Below are 15,750 nucleotides of genomic sequence, written 5' to 3' on the forward strand. Positions count from 1 at the left end.
TGTACTAATAGATTTTCCCCACGTGGCCTTAAGTATTATGAATGCAAAACTGTTTGTAATACTCTCAGTGAGTCCTCACTTTTTAAATTCACTTGGAGTAAAAGCTCCTTCTAATGAAAATGGTCTGGATACAAAGAGACAGGAAAGCTGGAGGCTTCATCCTCCTGGGCAGGAGGTGGCAACAGGTGAAGGGCTCTGTATGCTACACTGCTGGACTGCCATGTCCGCACTTAGGATTTGACTGTTTACTTTTCTTTATTATAAAATAAACTATGATCATAAAGATTAAATTTTGGCAAAATCTGATTAAATAATCTACCTAGTGTTAATTTTTAAAAGCACCATTTCAAAAATAATTTTGTATTGACATTGTGATTTTCTATTCTGGTTAACAGATGAGGCCTTTTTTGTTCTAATGCACACCTTAAAAATTAAGGTAGCATTACAATGCTTTAATGTGTTCTGAGTGCAAGACCTGCTTATTTTCATTTCCTTAAAATATAGGCTCATCCATTCTTATTCCAGGGAAAGGAAAACAAAAACAAAATCAAAACACACACAAAAGACAAAGAAAAGTTTTATCACCACTTTGTTTCCAAAGAGCCCTGTTAAATTTTTTATTGGTATTGTCTAAATATAGTATTATAAATATTGACAGGGTCAATATTTTTCCTACCTGTGATCTTGACACCATTTACCAAAAAATAAAACTTGCACCTCAGTAAAACAATATAATTTTCTTTCCTAGGTCCTTCATAACTATATCAGGATTATCTCTAATACATAAAAGGAAATTAAATTAACTAGTGAAATAAAGCCAAAATTTATTTTTATTGTCTACTTTGTGAACAGGATTTCTTTTCCCATTATTCTTTCTTTTCGTTTTTTGTATGATGGACATCTAGTGACTCCCATTGTTAATTTAAAAATTGATAACCTTACTGAGCTCTCTTACTAGTTCCAATAAATTTTCAGTTGTCTCCTGACACCTCATGAATACAATTACATATCAAGGCCCAATTTCTGTGGTAAAAGCTTTAAATTTATTATCATATTTAATCCTTACCAAAAACACCTTAGAGAATAGAGTATGATCTAGGTTCAATATATATTTTTGACTAAGAAAGAAGGGAAGGAAAAGAGGCCCTGTGAAAACTGCGAAGAGCTATCTGAATGTAAACTATTACAATCATTTCTGCATCATATCATCCATCTCCCTTCACCTTTAATAACCACTTGCTCCTAATCCTCTTTTCCAGCAGTCAGCCAGTGATGCCTGCCAACAAGCCATGTCAGCATATCCAGAAGCAAGCTCATCATCTTCCCCCACAGCTGGTAAGTAACCTCTTTCCCTCCTATGAATTCCCGTCACATTGTGTTTATCACTTAAAGTGTGTAGAGAACATTCTAACTCCCTCCTCTCCCCTATAGGAAAATAGAACCCTCGAAAGCAGATACTGACTATTTTATAAATCTTTGTAGCTCTCACAACACATGTAGAATTTCACTTAGCATAGTATGAACTCAGCTGAATTTCAACTTCTCGCAGGTGAGCCTATATCCTGACCTTGGGGTGGTAAGAGCTGTCATCCTGGGATGCTGATGACATGAGTCCCTCTCACCCCCTTTTATACCTTGAATATGCCCAGGAGCAAGGAGACATCCTCATTGAGATGAATCCCCAGAGACAGCAGGTGCAGAATGCTGCTACCCAAAGAGGCAACATATGCAAGACCAGGATCCCCTGTGGGGTCACAGAGCAACAGCGCTTGTGTGCCACTGATTCAAAATGAAGAAGTTGAGGACAGTTCTTCACCAGGGACAAGAGAAACACAATCCACACCTGAGCTGCCCATGACATTTGTTCCTTTAGTAATAATGACTATCATCCAAATGATGACTGTCCCTAAAACTGCCCACAGTGTACAAGGTTTCTATTTGCACGGGGCCAGGCCTCTTGTTAGATCCTTTAAAGACAAGTAAACTAGGTTTTGCCAATATGCCAAGTTCCAGGGAAGAGTGATAAGAGAAAAATTCTTCGAGGTCTCAAATTAAATTGCAGCAAGCTGAACGGTGCGAAGAAGAGACACAGAGTTAGTTAATGGGGCCAGTGGCCAGAAGCTAAGGAAGGGCTGCTCATATTCCTGAATGTATGTTGAAACTTTGAATGACTGTCCAGAGAGCTTATTCAGCCTTTATTTAAAAAGGGATAGACAAGCATTGATCAGACCGTCAAACCTCAGAGGGAAGGTAGGGGAGGGTGGGGGTGAGGGGGAGAGATCAACCAAAGGACTTGTATGCATGCATATAAGCCTAACCAATGGACACGGACACCAGGGGGGTGAGGGCATGAGTGGGGTGCTAGAGGGGGACAATGGGGGACAAGGACACATATGTAATACCTTAATCAATAAAAAAGAGCAACTGTCCAATTAAAAAATAAAATAAAATAAACATAAAAAGGGATAGCCAACCACCAGACTCCACTGCCTTCTGCTCACTCATGAACTTTCCGGACTAGTGCCCACAACCAATCAGAAGGAGCAAACACTTCTTCCTTAGGGACTAGGCACCTATCCCAGAACCACCCTTCTCCTTCCCTGGCCCCCTTTATCTGCAGCCAGTGTAAACATTTTCAAAACGACTTACATCTTTCTTCCCCAAACTCATTATGTCGAACAGCCCTCCGCCCCAGGATGGCCAACCTGTCTGTTTTCTCCATCATCTCAGCTGCTGGTGGGTAGGCCCCATGGCCCAGGGCCTGGTCCCTTTCCTGGCTGTCAATGAACCCTTTCTTTCAGAGAAACTGTCTGCCTTGAAGGTTTTTTGTTGAACCGCAGCAACACATTATGCGTGGTTCATCTTACTGCCCAAAGCCTTCAGGAATGTAAATCAATAAATACTATGATGGTGGCCCTTCATCCCCAAGACACGTTTTTTTCAAGGAAAGTGTGCAGCCCTCTGTGTAGGTCACTCGGATGCTTACATCAAACTCATTCAGGGCCGCAGCCAGCTCCCCGATGCCCGTGTGGCCCTTGGCCTCGTCCGTGGGCGAGGTGGCTTGAGCAGCATTGGAGATGCCGGCGATGGCCTCCTGGACTTGTTTGAACACGTAATCGCGGTTGGCTCTTGTGGCGGCCACGTCTGGGTGGCGGAGGAAGGCTTGGGAGGCCGTGTACAGCATCGTGGCGTTCTTCTTCAGGGCCCCTCGGGCGGCGGCCATCTCGTCCCGACAGTGGGGATCCTTCAGCTCCTGCGTGTGCAAAACACGACACCTGTCACATCCATGGCATTTGCCATTGAAGTGTTTGCAACAGAACTTGGAGCCCCCGGTGCGGACAACCACGCTGAATTTTAGGAAACACCTCCTGGCCCTTGGGCTGCCTCTAGCTGCCAGGACATCGTACATAGTGCTCTTTCTATGTGAAATATGGGAGCATCCCTCCTCCACCCTAGCCTTTCAGCTGAGGTGTTCCATCCTCCTAGGGCCCACTCCCCTTCCTACCCTCTAAGCTGTGCCCCCTTCTATCTGCCCCAAACCATACTCCCTCCCACCTGTCACCCTCATCCTGTATTAGCTCTCTTACTTCAGCAGGTGCCTCCCTCCTATACTAGCTGTCCCGGGAGACCGGGGAGCCCTGTCTGTCCTGTATGGGGGGCTCTTGAGTCACCAGCAGTGTCTGGCCCATAGAAGGTGTGCCGGGCACGTTGCTGAAAGAACACAGAACCGGAGCCACCAAGGTAAGCAGCTTGCCAGGATCTGACTTTGTCATCAGCAGCTGGGAAACCAAAACTTCATTCCAGGTGTGAACAGGGGAAATCAAACTCCGGATTTTTGCTCAGGGCATGGCTGCCACTTCATATCATTTTCACAACAGGGTTTGTGTTTTGTTTTTTTTTTTCCCTTTAACTGCCTTACTGGCAGCTCAGTGAGTTTAGGGAATAAAAAATAGGATTTGCTTTTCTTGGTTTGGAATATTAAAATAACACCATGGGGGCATCACTCTATTTTTAGCTTTAAGGGGTCTTTTAAGAAAATGTTCTGAAACATGAAAGGCAGCGCTGTCTCTAAGAGCCATCTAGGGTTACCAGCTGAGTATCTCTGGCAGAATATTTTCCAGCTTCAAAACATCATCAAATAGTATATGATCTACTGGGGCGTTTTGTTTTGTTTTGTTTTGTTTTTCCTATTCGCTCATTTAGTACAAGACACATGGATGACCTGGCCACAATGAACTGCATCTTCTCCTTTGTGAATCAAAATAATTCTAGATGAGCACATTTTATCTGATATCTAGGACTGTCCAGACAAACTGACGATAAGCAGTGACTGAACTGTCTGTCCTCCTTTGCTTAAAATAGCAGATTTCTGCCAGCCAACACAAATTCGGAATTGGGATTCTTTATTTTTAGCCCCAGATAAGCAGGCAACAAACATGAGAGTATATTCTCGAGTCCAGGCGGTAGCCATGCAGGCATCGCAGGGGGGAGCTGGCTCCCAGCCGCCATCAAGGCCTCGTTAACCTCAGGACACCTGGTCCCCAGGTTCCATATTTCACCTGAGGAGCTATGCGGAGGGAAAAAGCCTGAATATGGAAGTGAGAGATGCCAGGTAGGAAATTGTTAGTTATCTCCATAAAGATACTTGAGAAAGCATTCTGTAATCACACACACACACCAAAAAAACCCCAAAAAAACACACAACAAAAAACAACAACTGAAAACCATCTAAATGTTGAATCATGAAAACTGGTTAAGGAAACTACTGAAGCATGCATTTGAGGGACTATTTATGTAGATATTAAAATCCGTTTCCAGAAAAGCAATAACCTGGATCATATTTATAAGATATATGAAAAAGTGGAACACGATATACATACTTTTATACACAGAATAACTGCAAATATGCTAAAATATGAAGATTATTACAGAAAGGCAAAATACCCGACTATCCCCACCATTTTGCTGAGGGGTTGGGTGTTAGGTGCTTTTTCTTTTCTTTCATTTCTACTCTTTTTCTAAATTTTCTTTAAAAAGTCTGAGCTAGAACTTAAGTAAAAGAAAAGTAATAATAAAATAAAAGTGAATAATGTGTATGGGTAGTCTCATACGAATATCTTATCTGTGCCCAAGGATTTAATACCCATTACATGCTGATGACTCATGTTTCCATCTCCAATCAGCATCTGTCTTCCATTTACATTTCTATTTAGATTTCTATTTAGATATTTTATACGTTTCTCAAAATCAATGTATCTAAAGTATGAAATCTTTCTTTCTCATTCTACCTGCTCCCTTTCCAGTCTTCCTGATTTTAGTAAATTCAGCACCACCTACCCATTTGCTCAAACCTGAAGCTTAGAAGTAAACGGTGGCTGTCACTCCCTAACCTCACACATTCAAATTAACAGCAGGTTCTATATGTTCCATTTTCAAAATAAACTGACTCCCTATTGCTTTCTCCATTCCCGCTGCTACCACCCTGACTGAGACCACCACAACTCGTACCTAGACAACTTTAGCCCTCTATCAACTACAGCCAGTTTCCCCTCTTGCACACCACCCCCCTTTTTGTAACACAGAATAACATTAAAGTGTACATCTGAGACACGATCCCAAACGCTGAACTATTCAAGTCCTCTCCACTCACAGTTAAATCCAAACACTCTGCAAAGCTCTGCGTGTCCCAGGTCCTGTTTATCTTCCAGCCTCTCCCAGGCCCACTGAGATAAAGATTCAACCTATTCTTTTTAAGTTGTTTAACAAGCCAGTGACTTTTGGTTTTGGGTCTCACACCTGTGCTTCGGAATAACATCAGCCCCATCCACGTTCCACTGGGGCTGCCACACAAGATTCCACGTGAACAAAGAATTCTGCTGATAACCTTAAACGAGATCACGTGTGTGTGCCTGGTGACCAGTCATTGTAAACTCTTTGGGGGCAGGGACTGGATGGATGTTGGTCAGCTTTGCACTAACAGCATCACCCCTGCCTGGCCCAGAATGAACACTAAGCTAAGGTTTGTGGACCGGGACTTTCTAGTTGGTCACAGAATATTTTAGAAAAAGAAAAATTACTAGGAATTGCCTAAAAGGTGGAAGAATTCTGGGAGGAGTCAAGAGGATGGGTGGACACGATTTTAACCAATAGCTCCACATTTGCAATTTTTTTTTTCCCCTGGGAAGAAAAAAAATGTTTTGGGGGAACAAAATTCTCATGGTACCTAATGAGTAAACAGAGCTGGCTGAAATTGAGGGTAATATCTCCAGAATTTCTGGAGGATGGGGCCCAGAAATCAGGATTTTAAAAAGATTCCCAGGTGATTCTAATGTGCAGCCAAGGTTGAGAACCCCTGCTGAGGGGCAGAGAGCATCCCAGGTCAGCCACCTTCATCAAAGTGACTGGCTTGCACCTGTGCTCCTCCTCCCTTCTGCATTCCTCTTTCTCTCGGCCTTTCCTCTCATTTCCTTCCTCTCATTCACGAAAGTTCCACTCCACACCCTGCACATCGTGGGTGAGGCTATGCATGCTGGTGTCCACAGGGCTGGGAAATAAAAAGTGAGGGCAAAGGGTGATGTCCAGGGAGTGGCCAGAGCATCACACCGCAGTATTGAATTTTTTATTTGACTGGGAGGATTTCCTAGAGAGGACAAAAAGAATGTGGTGGGGTGGCTAGGGGGTCCCCACCAAGGAAGCAGGAGACCTGATATCTCCTCCAAGTAGGCAGGGACCAGACAGCACCCCAGGGCCCCTGGTGGTATCAGACCTGGCCCACGCAGGAGCCGTTTTTGGGATCCCAGGTCCTGAGGCTGTTGCTAATTGGATGGCCAGCAGATGCAGCTGACCCGCTGTCCAGGCCAGCAAAGCCTCAAGGTTCCTGAGCTCACACGTCCACTCCCCAGCATCTCCAAAACATTCCCCACCTGCTGTCTCCTTGCTGCGACGTAGTTAAGTTTCACCATCTCTTTCCCAAATTCCTTGAAGCGGTTTGCAAGGTCTTGCTCATTTGTAGCATTTTTGACAGCTTCTAGGGCCTCCTCCACCTGAAGTGATAAAAACAAGCACATTTATACCTAGAGAGTATTTAGATGTGCTATACTTGTTAGAATGGGGAATTCATTTTTAAAAAGCGCACACACTAATGTATTAACATTTAATACATATGTCTACATACATTTAAATATGTGATGAACATATAGGGAAAATGATCCTTCACGAGCACTTACAATCAGAATAAACATTTGTTCAAGGATTGTAGAATATTTTTTCAATAAGAAGTAATAACTGCTGAACTCTGGGAGTCTATAAAATATGATTTTTTGTATTTTATTGAGTTATCATTGTAATAAGGAAAACTGACTTTTAATTTTGAGAAGTCATGGTAAAGGAAAATATGTGTATATTTTTTTAAATGTGGAATTTAAAAACTATTTCTAGAAACCTTCAGAGGAGGAAGTGGTTGGCAAACAGAACCTGAAGGAACTCCCAAGCTGCTAAAAAAAAGACCGAGAGAGCTGGAATCTGCGACCCGTTTTCTTGGCAACAGTTCTGAATTTGGGACGAACAGGGCCGTGATTTTGAACTAAATTTACACCTTGCCAGCCAACGGAGAGAGGAATTATTGAGCCTCAAGAAGCAAGTGAAATCAACATTTTTGTTGCCACTAACAGAGGCATCAACTGGGGTGAACAGACTGATAGCATGCACTCTCCTGCTTCCAAATTCCTGCACCTGCCATCAATTTTTTCCCACTGTGGCCTTGGACTTGAATTATGAATTTCACTGAAAATTCCTTTGTAAATATTTGAGGATTCGAGAGGCACTAAAGTTTCCTCCCCTCCAGAGTGATCTTAACTTTAAACATGATGTGATGGCTTCCACCACTGGTAACCCTTTAAGGTTTTAATACCTGTAGACTCAATTAAAATTAAAACTAAAATTAAGATATTATCGTGAACTAACCCACTAAGTCATTGTCAGTAAGACTGCATCCTTGTAGAACTAGTCAAGAATTTTTTCGGGATAAATAGCCAAGAACACAACCCTGAGTAAATAAGGCTTAATACAGCTACATGTTCACAAAATCAAAATTTCTTAACTATGGCCCTTGCCGGTTTGGCTCAGTGGATAGAGTGTCAGACTGGGGACCGAAGGGTCTCGGGTTCCATTCCAGTCAAGGGCACGTAGCTCAGTTGTAGGCTCAATCCCAGGCCCAGGTTGGGTGGGTGTGGGAGACAACCAATGTGTCTCTCACATCGATGGATGTTTCTCTATCTCTGTCTCTCCCCTCCCTTCCACTCTCTCTACAAAAATCAATGGAAAAATATCCTTGGGTGACGATTGACAACAACAACAAAAATTCTTAGTTACGAAGGGAGCCTGGAAGAGAGGCAACAACTCACAGGCTTCTGAGAGAGGCAGTAGAAAAAGGAAGGTGGCTGTAATGAGAAAGGCGGAGAGCACGTGGGTTGCCTGCAGAATTCTGATTGGCTCTGGTAATTTGAACCAAGGCTAAGGACAACATACAGACAGGTGATTGTTTGACAAGCAGACATACACATGACTATTAAAATGGCTGGGAAGCCACAGATTCACAGTTTTGAGCTATGAAGATACATCTTTGCTGAAGTTTGCCACAATGGCAATGGTGGCTAATCCAACTTCCTTATCAAGTTTCACTGACTAGAGGAAGAGAATAGTGTGTGCACACCAGTGATAATGGATATCATTAAAGTTTTCACTCCATTGATACCATTCAATTTACTAAATAGACTAATTTTATTAAGGAAAAAGTTGTAGCAAGGGAAGTTCCTCAGAATGGTAGTAATCTAGACTCCACACAAAATTTAATGTCTATTCTCACCTTCTATGGAAATTCATCTTTTTTTCTTCCTAATTGTAAAAATATAAAATGAGGATTTAACTCCTCAGTGTTAGCATTTTACAATCCCTATCCAGGCTCTAATGAGACTCAAGGAAAAGAAAGATATGTAGCTGAAAAAGGGACTGCTGTGTATTGGGATGTTTTTAGGGACCGAAATAAAGTTTCATTTTATGGTAAGGAATGGCCCATTTAAAGCAATTTTATAGTTTAACTAGAGGCCCCATGCACGAAATTTGTGCAAGAGTAGGCCTTCCTTCTTCCAGCTGCGGACACCAGCTTCCCTTTGGCACCTGGGACCAGGCTTCCCTTGCAGCCCTGGCTTCATCCTGAAGGATGGAAGGACATCCAGAAGGACATCTGGTCTAATTAGCATATTATGCTTTTATTATTATAGATGAGAAACTCCTACCTGAAATTGTTAAAATCAGAGCTCAGTGATGTCTGGCTTTCAAATGGGCTTATAGTCATTAATGTGGAATCAACAGCAGCACGAGAGGACTGCCTGGGCAGATAATTTGTTCCTTCTGCTTATTTGAGTTTTCAATTTTTTCTCAGGACATAAAAACTGGTTCCAGGGAAGAGCAAAATAATTATTTCAGAGAGACTAACAAACCTTAGATTTGTTTCCTAATATATACATACATATAAAACAGGTTTATTACCTGTTGTCATTCAGACCAATTTGGAGTATTACTATTTACATAACTTACTTTCTCATTGGTTTTCTCTGAGGAATCTAGATGCTGGTGTGAATTTGTTTCTAATTCAATGAAATTCTTTTGAAAAGAAACACCCATGATGGAGTCTGTGTAAAGGATGACTTAGTCATTCTCAGGGGTTTTTTTTGTTTTTTTAAAATATATTTTATTGATTTTTGTAGAGAGGAAGGGAGAGGGATAGAGAGTTAGAAACATCGATGAGAGAAAAACATTGATCAGCTGCCTCCTGCACACCCCCTACTGGGGATGTGCCCACAACCAAGGTACATGCCCTTGACTGGAATCGAACCTAGGGCTCTTCAGTCAGCAGGCTGACGCTCTATCTACTGAGCCAAACCATTTAGGGCAGTCATTCTCAGTTTTAACCTTGAAGGACCTGAGAGGTCACCATGTGGAAAGTTCACATATAGAAAAATAGGCTCAGATCCCATCCCAGGTACCACAGGAATGAAAATATTCCGAAGTCTGGAATATTGGCACACACGCTGCTGTTACACAACTAGATGATAGAGAGGGAGACGGAGATAGAGAAGAGATAGAATGTCCAAGGGACATGAACAAAAAATGGGGGAAAATAGAGTAGGACAGTCACAAGGCACTTTTGCGAAATCAAATATAATATAAAAGTCAAGCATTGATTTTTGAACAGAGCCAATGACCTCTTTTTCTTTCAGGCTGTCTGGGGAAAGGAAATTGGCTTCTATATGCCAAACAAGCACACATTTTTCCAAAAGCTTTTACTCCTACCTGAGGCCACAGTGATGGGCATGTTAGTAAAGTGTGAAGGGCTCAGGCTCAGATGGGTCTATATTGGAACCCCAGCTCTGTCATTCCTTAGCTCTGTGATCTAGGGAAGCCACTTAACCTTCCCGACCCCCAGTGTCTTCATTACTAAAATAAAGGGAGTGTCTACATGCTGCAGAGGTTGTTGTAAGGTTCACAGGAAATAAGAAATAAAGAAAAGAAGGTATATAAATGAAAAAAAAATGAAATAAATGGCCAATTAAGTCCAAGTATAAAATAAACATAAATGGACCAAATGCTCTAATTAAAAGACAGAAACTCTCAGATTGGCTTTTAAAGAGATCCAACACTGTTCTCTCAGAAGCCAATTTACACAATAAGATACCAAAAGTTGGAGATGAAAGAATCAATCAGTCTACACTAATACATTTGAAACCTATATGATAGTGGTAAATTCTAAAATATATGAAATATCAATATTAATACAAAAAAATAGAGAACTAGAATAGATCAAAGAATGTTATCAAAATGGAAATGGTAGCCAAGGACTTCCTCTCTACCATTTCCCCAAATACACCAGGCATAATTTATATATATGCTAGAGGCCTGGTGCACAAAAATTCATGCAAGAGTAGGCCTTCCTTTCCCCAGCTGCCAGCATCGGTTTTCCTCTGGCAACCTGGACCCGGGCTTCCCTCCCTCTGGCTGAACATAGCTTTGCCTGGGCCCCAGCTTTGTCAGGAAGGACATCCGGAATGACATCCAGTCTATCTGGTCTAATTAGCATATTACCCTTTCATTAGTGTGTGTGTGTGTGTGTGTGTATATATATATATATATATATATATATATATATATATATATAACACCACAACATAAAATAGCAGATATGTAGCCTGGTCTGAATTGGGAGCTCCTCAAAGAGTGATATTGACCTGCTGCTGCCTAGTGTCAACCGGGGGAGAAATATAATTTTGAAGAGGAAAGGCTTCATCTTACTCTTGGGACGTCTGCAGATGGCAGGGCACTCTGAGGCGGAAGGAGCAGTGTGGCTAGGGCACAGGCAGCAGCTGCTGGGGCTGGCACTGAGGAGGAGGCGGTGCTAGTGGGGGCGGTGCCAGGGTAAGGGAGAGGTTTGGGAGACTCTATACCCTGGACTGGGAAATTGTCTCCAATAAGCTGATGAAGGGAGCCCTTGGAGGCCCTGACATAGCCTTGCTCCTCACATGTGCCCTCATGACCTTGGACAGATGACAGACAGCTGTTCCCTCCCACAGGCAGGCAGGGCTCATACCAAAGCCAGGACCCTGTGCTCAGTCAGGTTTTCCTGTCCTTATGATGAGGAATCTGTACACAGGTCAAGCTTAAAACATGAAAACTTCTAGAAAAGAGATTAGAATGCCCTCCCTAATTAGTGGAATCAGATATTCACTAATTTCAGAGCTTGTCACTTAAACTCTTAAAATCTGGATCTTCTCACAGAGCTTGTTCAACCCCCCGCCCCACCCCTATTCCTAAAGCAAGCCTGCCTGCCGCCCTAATTTAGTCCACAACCGTGTCAAACTGTTTGAGACAGACTCCTTCCATCAGCCTCCATTTTCCTAAATTAAATAACTCTCATTTACTTTGATATAAAAAGTAGCCTGAGAATTTATTTATCCATTAAGAACTTATAAAGCACCTGCTAGGATCCAGGCAGGCATGTTGGGAGGGGGCGCAATAGTATTGAACTGAGGAGTCTGACCCCTCCCAGCCTGGGCAGTGTGATCTGGGTCTCCTGTCAGCGTTTGCTGCCCATAGCAGCGCTTTAAATCACTGTTGTCATGATCAGGCTGACCTCATTCCAGGGTCCTACTACTGCTACCCAGGTGACTGAATTCTAAGTGACACCGATGAACCTATTGAACAAGCCATGTGCAACTCTCTTGTTAGAACCTAGGTTTACAGCTAAATTAAAAATCATTTTTTGAAAATAGAGTTGGCCAAGTGAATGAATGAATGAATGAATGAGCATTAGATTATGCATTAAAGTACTTGGCTTGTTTAGCCAGGTACCCTGGTTTGACCAAGGGTGTCTCAGCGTTATACTTAATCTTTTTTGCTTCCTCAAGAGGAGATGGCTTTCCCGATCACATTTTCTGTTTCCTTGTTAACAAGTGAGGAAAATGATTTCATCAGCAAGCAAGAATGATGAAATACTACTGCCACTTATTCTTCAAGTGCCATGTCTTATAAAGCACATTAACAGAGCTTCATGTATTTCCAAAGTTATTTTCAGCTCGTGCAAGAAAAATGACACTAGCCAGTGTCGCTGAGCACTCACGATGTATCAGACATTATTCTAAAAGGTTTACATCGATCCCACTCGGTCCTTGTTTAACTTTCTACTTTTTTAAAAAAAATATATTTTATTGACTTTTTATAGACAGGAAGGGAGAGGGATAGAGAGTTAGAAACATTGATGAGAGAGAAACATCAATCAGCTGCCTCCAGCACACCTCCTACTGGGGATGTGCCCACAACCAAGGTACATGCCCTTGACCGGAATCGAACCTGGGACCTTTCAGTCTGCAGGCCGACGCTCTATCCACTGAGCCAAACCAGATAGGGCAACTTTCTACTTTAAAGAGGAGAAACTGAGGTCCGTGTGATACAACCTGCCTCAGAGGTCTCACAGCAAGTGCGTGCAGAAGCCTGACTGTGAACCTAGAAGGTCTGCTCCAGAGTTCACACAACTCCTGTCCTGGCTCAGCTTCCCAGAAAGGATGGGTTTATAAAGCTGATAGGATCTGGGCTTCAGTTATAATGAATAGCTGATTCCCGAGGACACAGTGAGAGCCTGTCCTATCTGAGCAGTCCAGGTACTAGTCATTCTCCCTCTTTCATAGCCCTGAACTTGACCCCCTCTTCACCATTTCCCACTGCCGTGCCTTTGCTCAGCTTCCCCTCCATTCACTGGCCTGAATCATCTCAATCTTCTCTTAGTCTGTTACCTTGCTTGGGCTTTCTCCTCTTTTAATTCCTTCTCTAGGTCGCTACCAAAAAATATTTACCTAATGTTTAAAATTACTCAATGGCTCCCCATAATCTACCTATGGATTATGGGGAGCCATTGAGTAATTCCAAGCATATGTAGAGTCTAAACTAATTGTCACACTATCCAAGACATTCAGCCTAACTGTTACTGCGTCTCCCCACCTGACCCTCTATGCTCCAATGACTCAGAATCGATTAAATTATTGTGGACTCCCCTACCCACCAAGTTCCCTCTCTGGCTCTCATGCTGTTTTTTTCCTTGGTTTGTGAAGATCTCTGCAGTGAAAGTCTTGCCTGACCTGGATCCGCCTTCCATCTATGGCAAGAGCACCCCAGGTCTGAGCAGTAGCACACTCTCTCCCTGGGCCAGCTATCAAATCCAAATTCATACTTTCTCCCTGCTCCGTGGAAACACGGCCCGGCCCCTTACATAGCATTTCTTCCCCTAATGGCCTGATGTTAGGCTTTGTCGGGAGAGACTGCTGGGCAGGCCACAAAGGAGGAAAGAGTGTGTTCCCCTGGTTCTGTGTGATCCGGGGGCAGGTTCTGCGTGCTCCGGGGCCAGGTTCTGCTGGAGTGGGGAGGGGCGGGGCCATGGTGGAGGTGCTTCTCCAACAGGCAGGTGGCCAGCAGCTCATGGCCCTGGGTGACTGATTGTGGGATGCCTCCTGGGAGACACCACTCCATGAGCAGTTTTCTTTGACACCTTGAAGGGCAGGTTTCCAGCAAGTTCCATTCACTTGTATGGCCCTGCAGTGACTTCTCTGAGCCCGTGAACTAAGGACATCCGGGTTTCATCCAGGTGGGAGGGAGGATGAGGGCTCTCCCCAGAGTGCTCTACCTCAGTCCTGTGGGTGGTGGCTACTCCTCAGAGCTGCCATCGCCATATTCCTCAGAGTTCTCTTGTTACTAGCCAATCCCTTGTTACTGTAGTCTGACATTAGAGTTAATAATGCTTTTGTATTTAATTTCCCTGCTCAAGTTACTGTGTCATTTTGCTGCCATTATTGGAGAATGACAAGTCCCCCAGCTCTTTTGATGGGGCCAACTTCTTTTCCATCACCTTCAACTCTTAGCCCCTCGCTTCAGGCTGGGATCTGTGGACCCCAGCCTGTTCAATCTGGTCCAAACAGTTGGTTCCAGGAAAGGCAAATATCCTGCAATTCAGTGAGACCCAATCCTGAGATGTCCCTCTCCCAGCCACATCACCCTTCCTCATATCATCCTCAATTGATCGACAATACATTTTGGTTGAGTTCATCTCATCCTTGGCTTTGGGGATGGGGAGGAAAAGGAGTAGTGTTAAGCAAATTAAGAAATCAGCACATCCCATTTCCTCCCCTCCCCCTAAATAATTAACTCAGAGATATACACCTGATTCCGAGGCCAATAGGACTACGACGATTCTGGAACTTTTATGTGAGCTATCAGGGAAGGGAATTCCCTCATTCTTGCTATGCTGGCAATAGTTAGCAGCTATCTTGAGACTGTGAGAAAAGGGCCTAGAGAAAAGAGTGCCCTCAGTGTAGAAAAGGACTTAGACAAACTACATTGCGAAGACTGGGGAGGGTTGATGGAGGGTGGGGTAAGAGATCAACCAAAGGACTTGTATGCATGCATATAAGCATAACCAATGGACACAAGACACTGGGGGTTAGGCGAGGCCAGGGGAAGGTCAAGGGGGAAAAAAAGGAGACATATGCACTACTCTTTGTAATATTTTAAGCAATAAATCAAAATTTAAAAAATATATATTGCAATGAGAAAAAAAAAAAAAAGGACTTAGAAACTTAATCCTTATCATGTATTGTGCCCTATCAACCCTTACCTGAAGCTATTGCCTTATGGACTTTTGGTTGAAGAGCCAATATATTTTCTTTTTAAAAGATCAGGTGAAGTTGGGTTTCTGTTCTTTAAAATGGAAAACATCCTAATTATTGTATTTTCCCTCTACGCGAGTCCATACCAATGTGCACATTCCCCGGCATTAATTGCACTCCTTAATGTATCTGCCCACGAGCCTATAAAGTTTTGAAGGTAGGCTCTGAGCCTGTCTTACCTCTGAAGTTATATGCTTGGCACACCGTGTCTTACATACGGTAGGCACCCGATAAGTATTTCTTGAAAGGATTACTAAATGCATACATTCTGAACAACCCAGCTGCATAAGAGCTCAGACAGAAAAGCTACACTAAGAACATGGGCAGCAATTTCTAACTTTATCATCTGAGACGAAGGTATTTTATTCCAGTGGACTGCTGTTGTTCGAACACAGGAGACACGTGAGAGCTGGGACTAAATGGGAGACTGCTTGGAGTTAATATGTTACTGAGGATGCACAAGAATAGCTGATGGTAGTGGCACCAA

The 15,750-nt window shown here is 43.1% G+C and overlaps 1 protein-coding gene across 2 annotated transcripts in view; it reads right to left on the reverse strand.

Moving 5' to 3' along the window:
- The window catches only part of CTNNA2 (catenin alpha 2), a 1,123,259-nt gene that overhangs the window by 768,833 nt on the left and 338,676 nt on the right, over positions 1-15,750 (reverse strand). For both annotated transcript variants that reach the window (XM_036333987.1, XM_036333986.1), the window contains exons 5-6: positions 6,924-7,043; positions 2,987-3,253 (exon numbers count right to left, since the gene is read on the reverse strand). In XM_036333987.1, the coding sequence (XP_036189880.1) occupies positions 2,987-3,253; positions 6,924-7,043 (387 nt within the window). The remainder of the gene's footprint in view (positions 1-2,986; positions 3,254-6,923; positions 7,044-15,750) is intronic.

The sequence above is a fragment of the Myotis myotis genome, unplaced genomic scaffold, assembly GCF_014108235.1.
Source record: "Myotis myotis isolate mMyoMyo1 unplaced genomic scaffold, mMyoMyo1.p scaffold_m19_p_14, whole genome shotgun sequence".
Classification (NCBI taxonomy): domain Eukaryota; kingdom Metazoa; phylum Chordata; class Mammalia; order Chiroptera; family Vespertilionidae; genus Myotis; species Myotis myotis.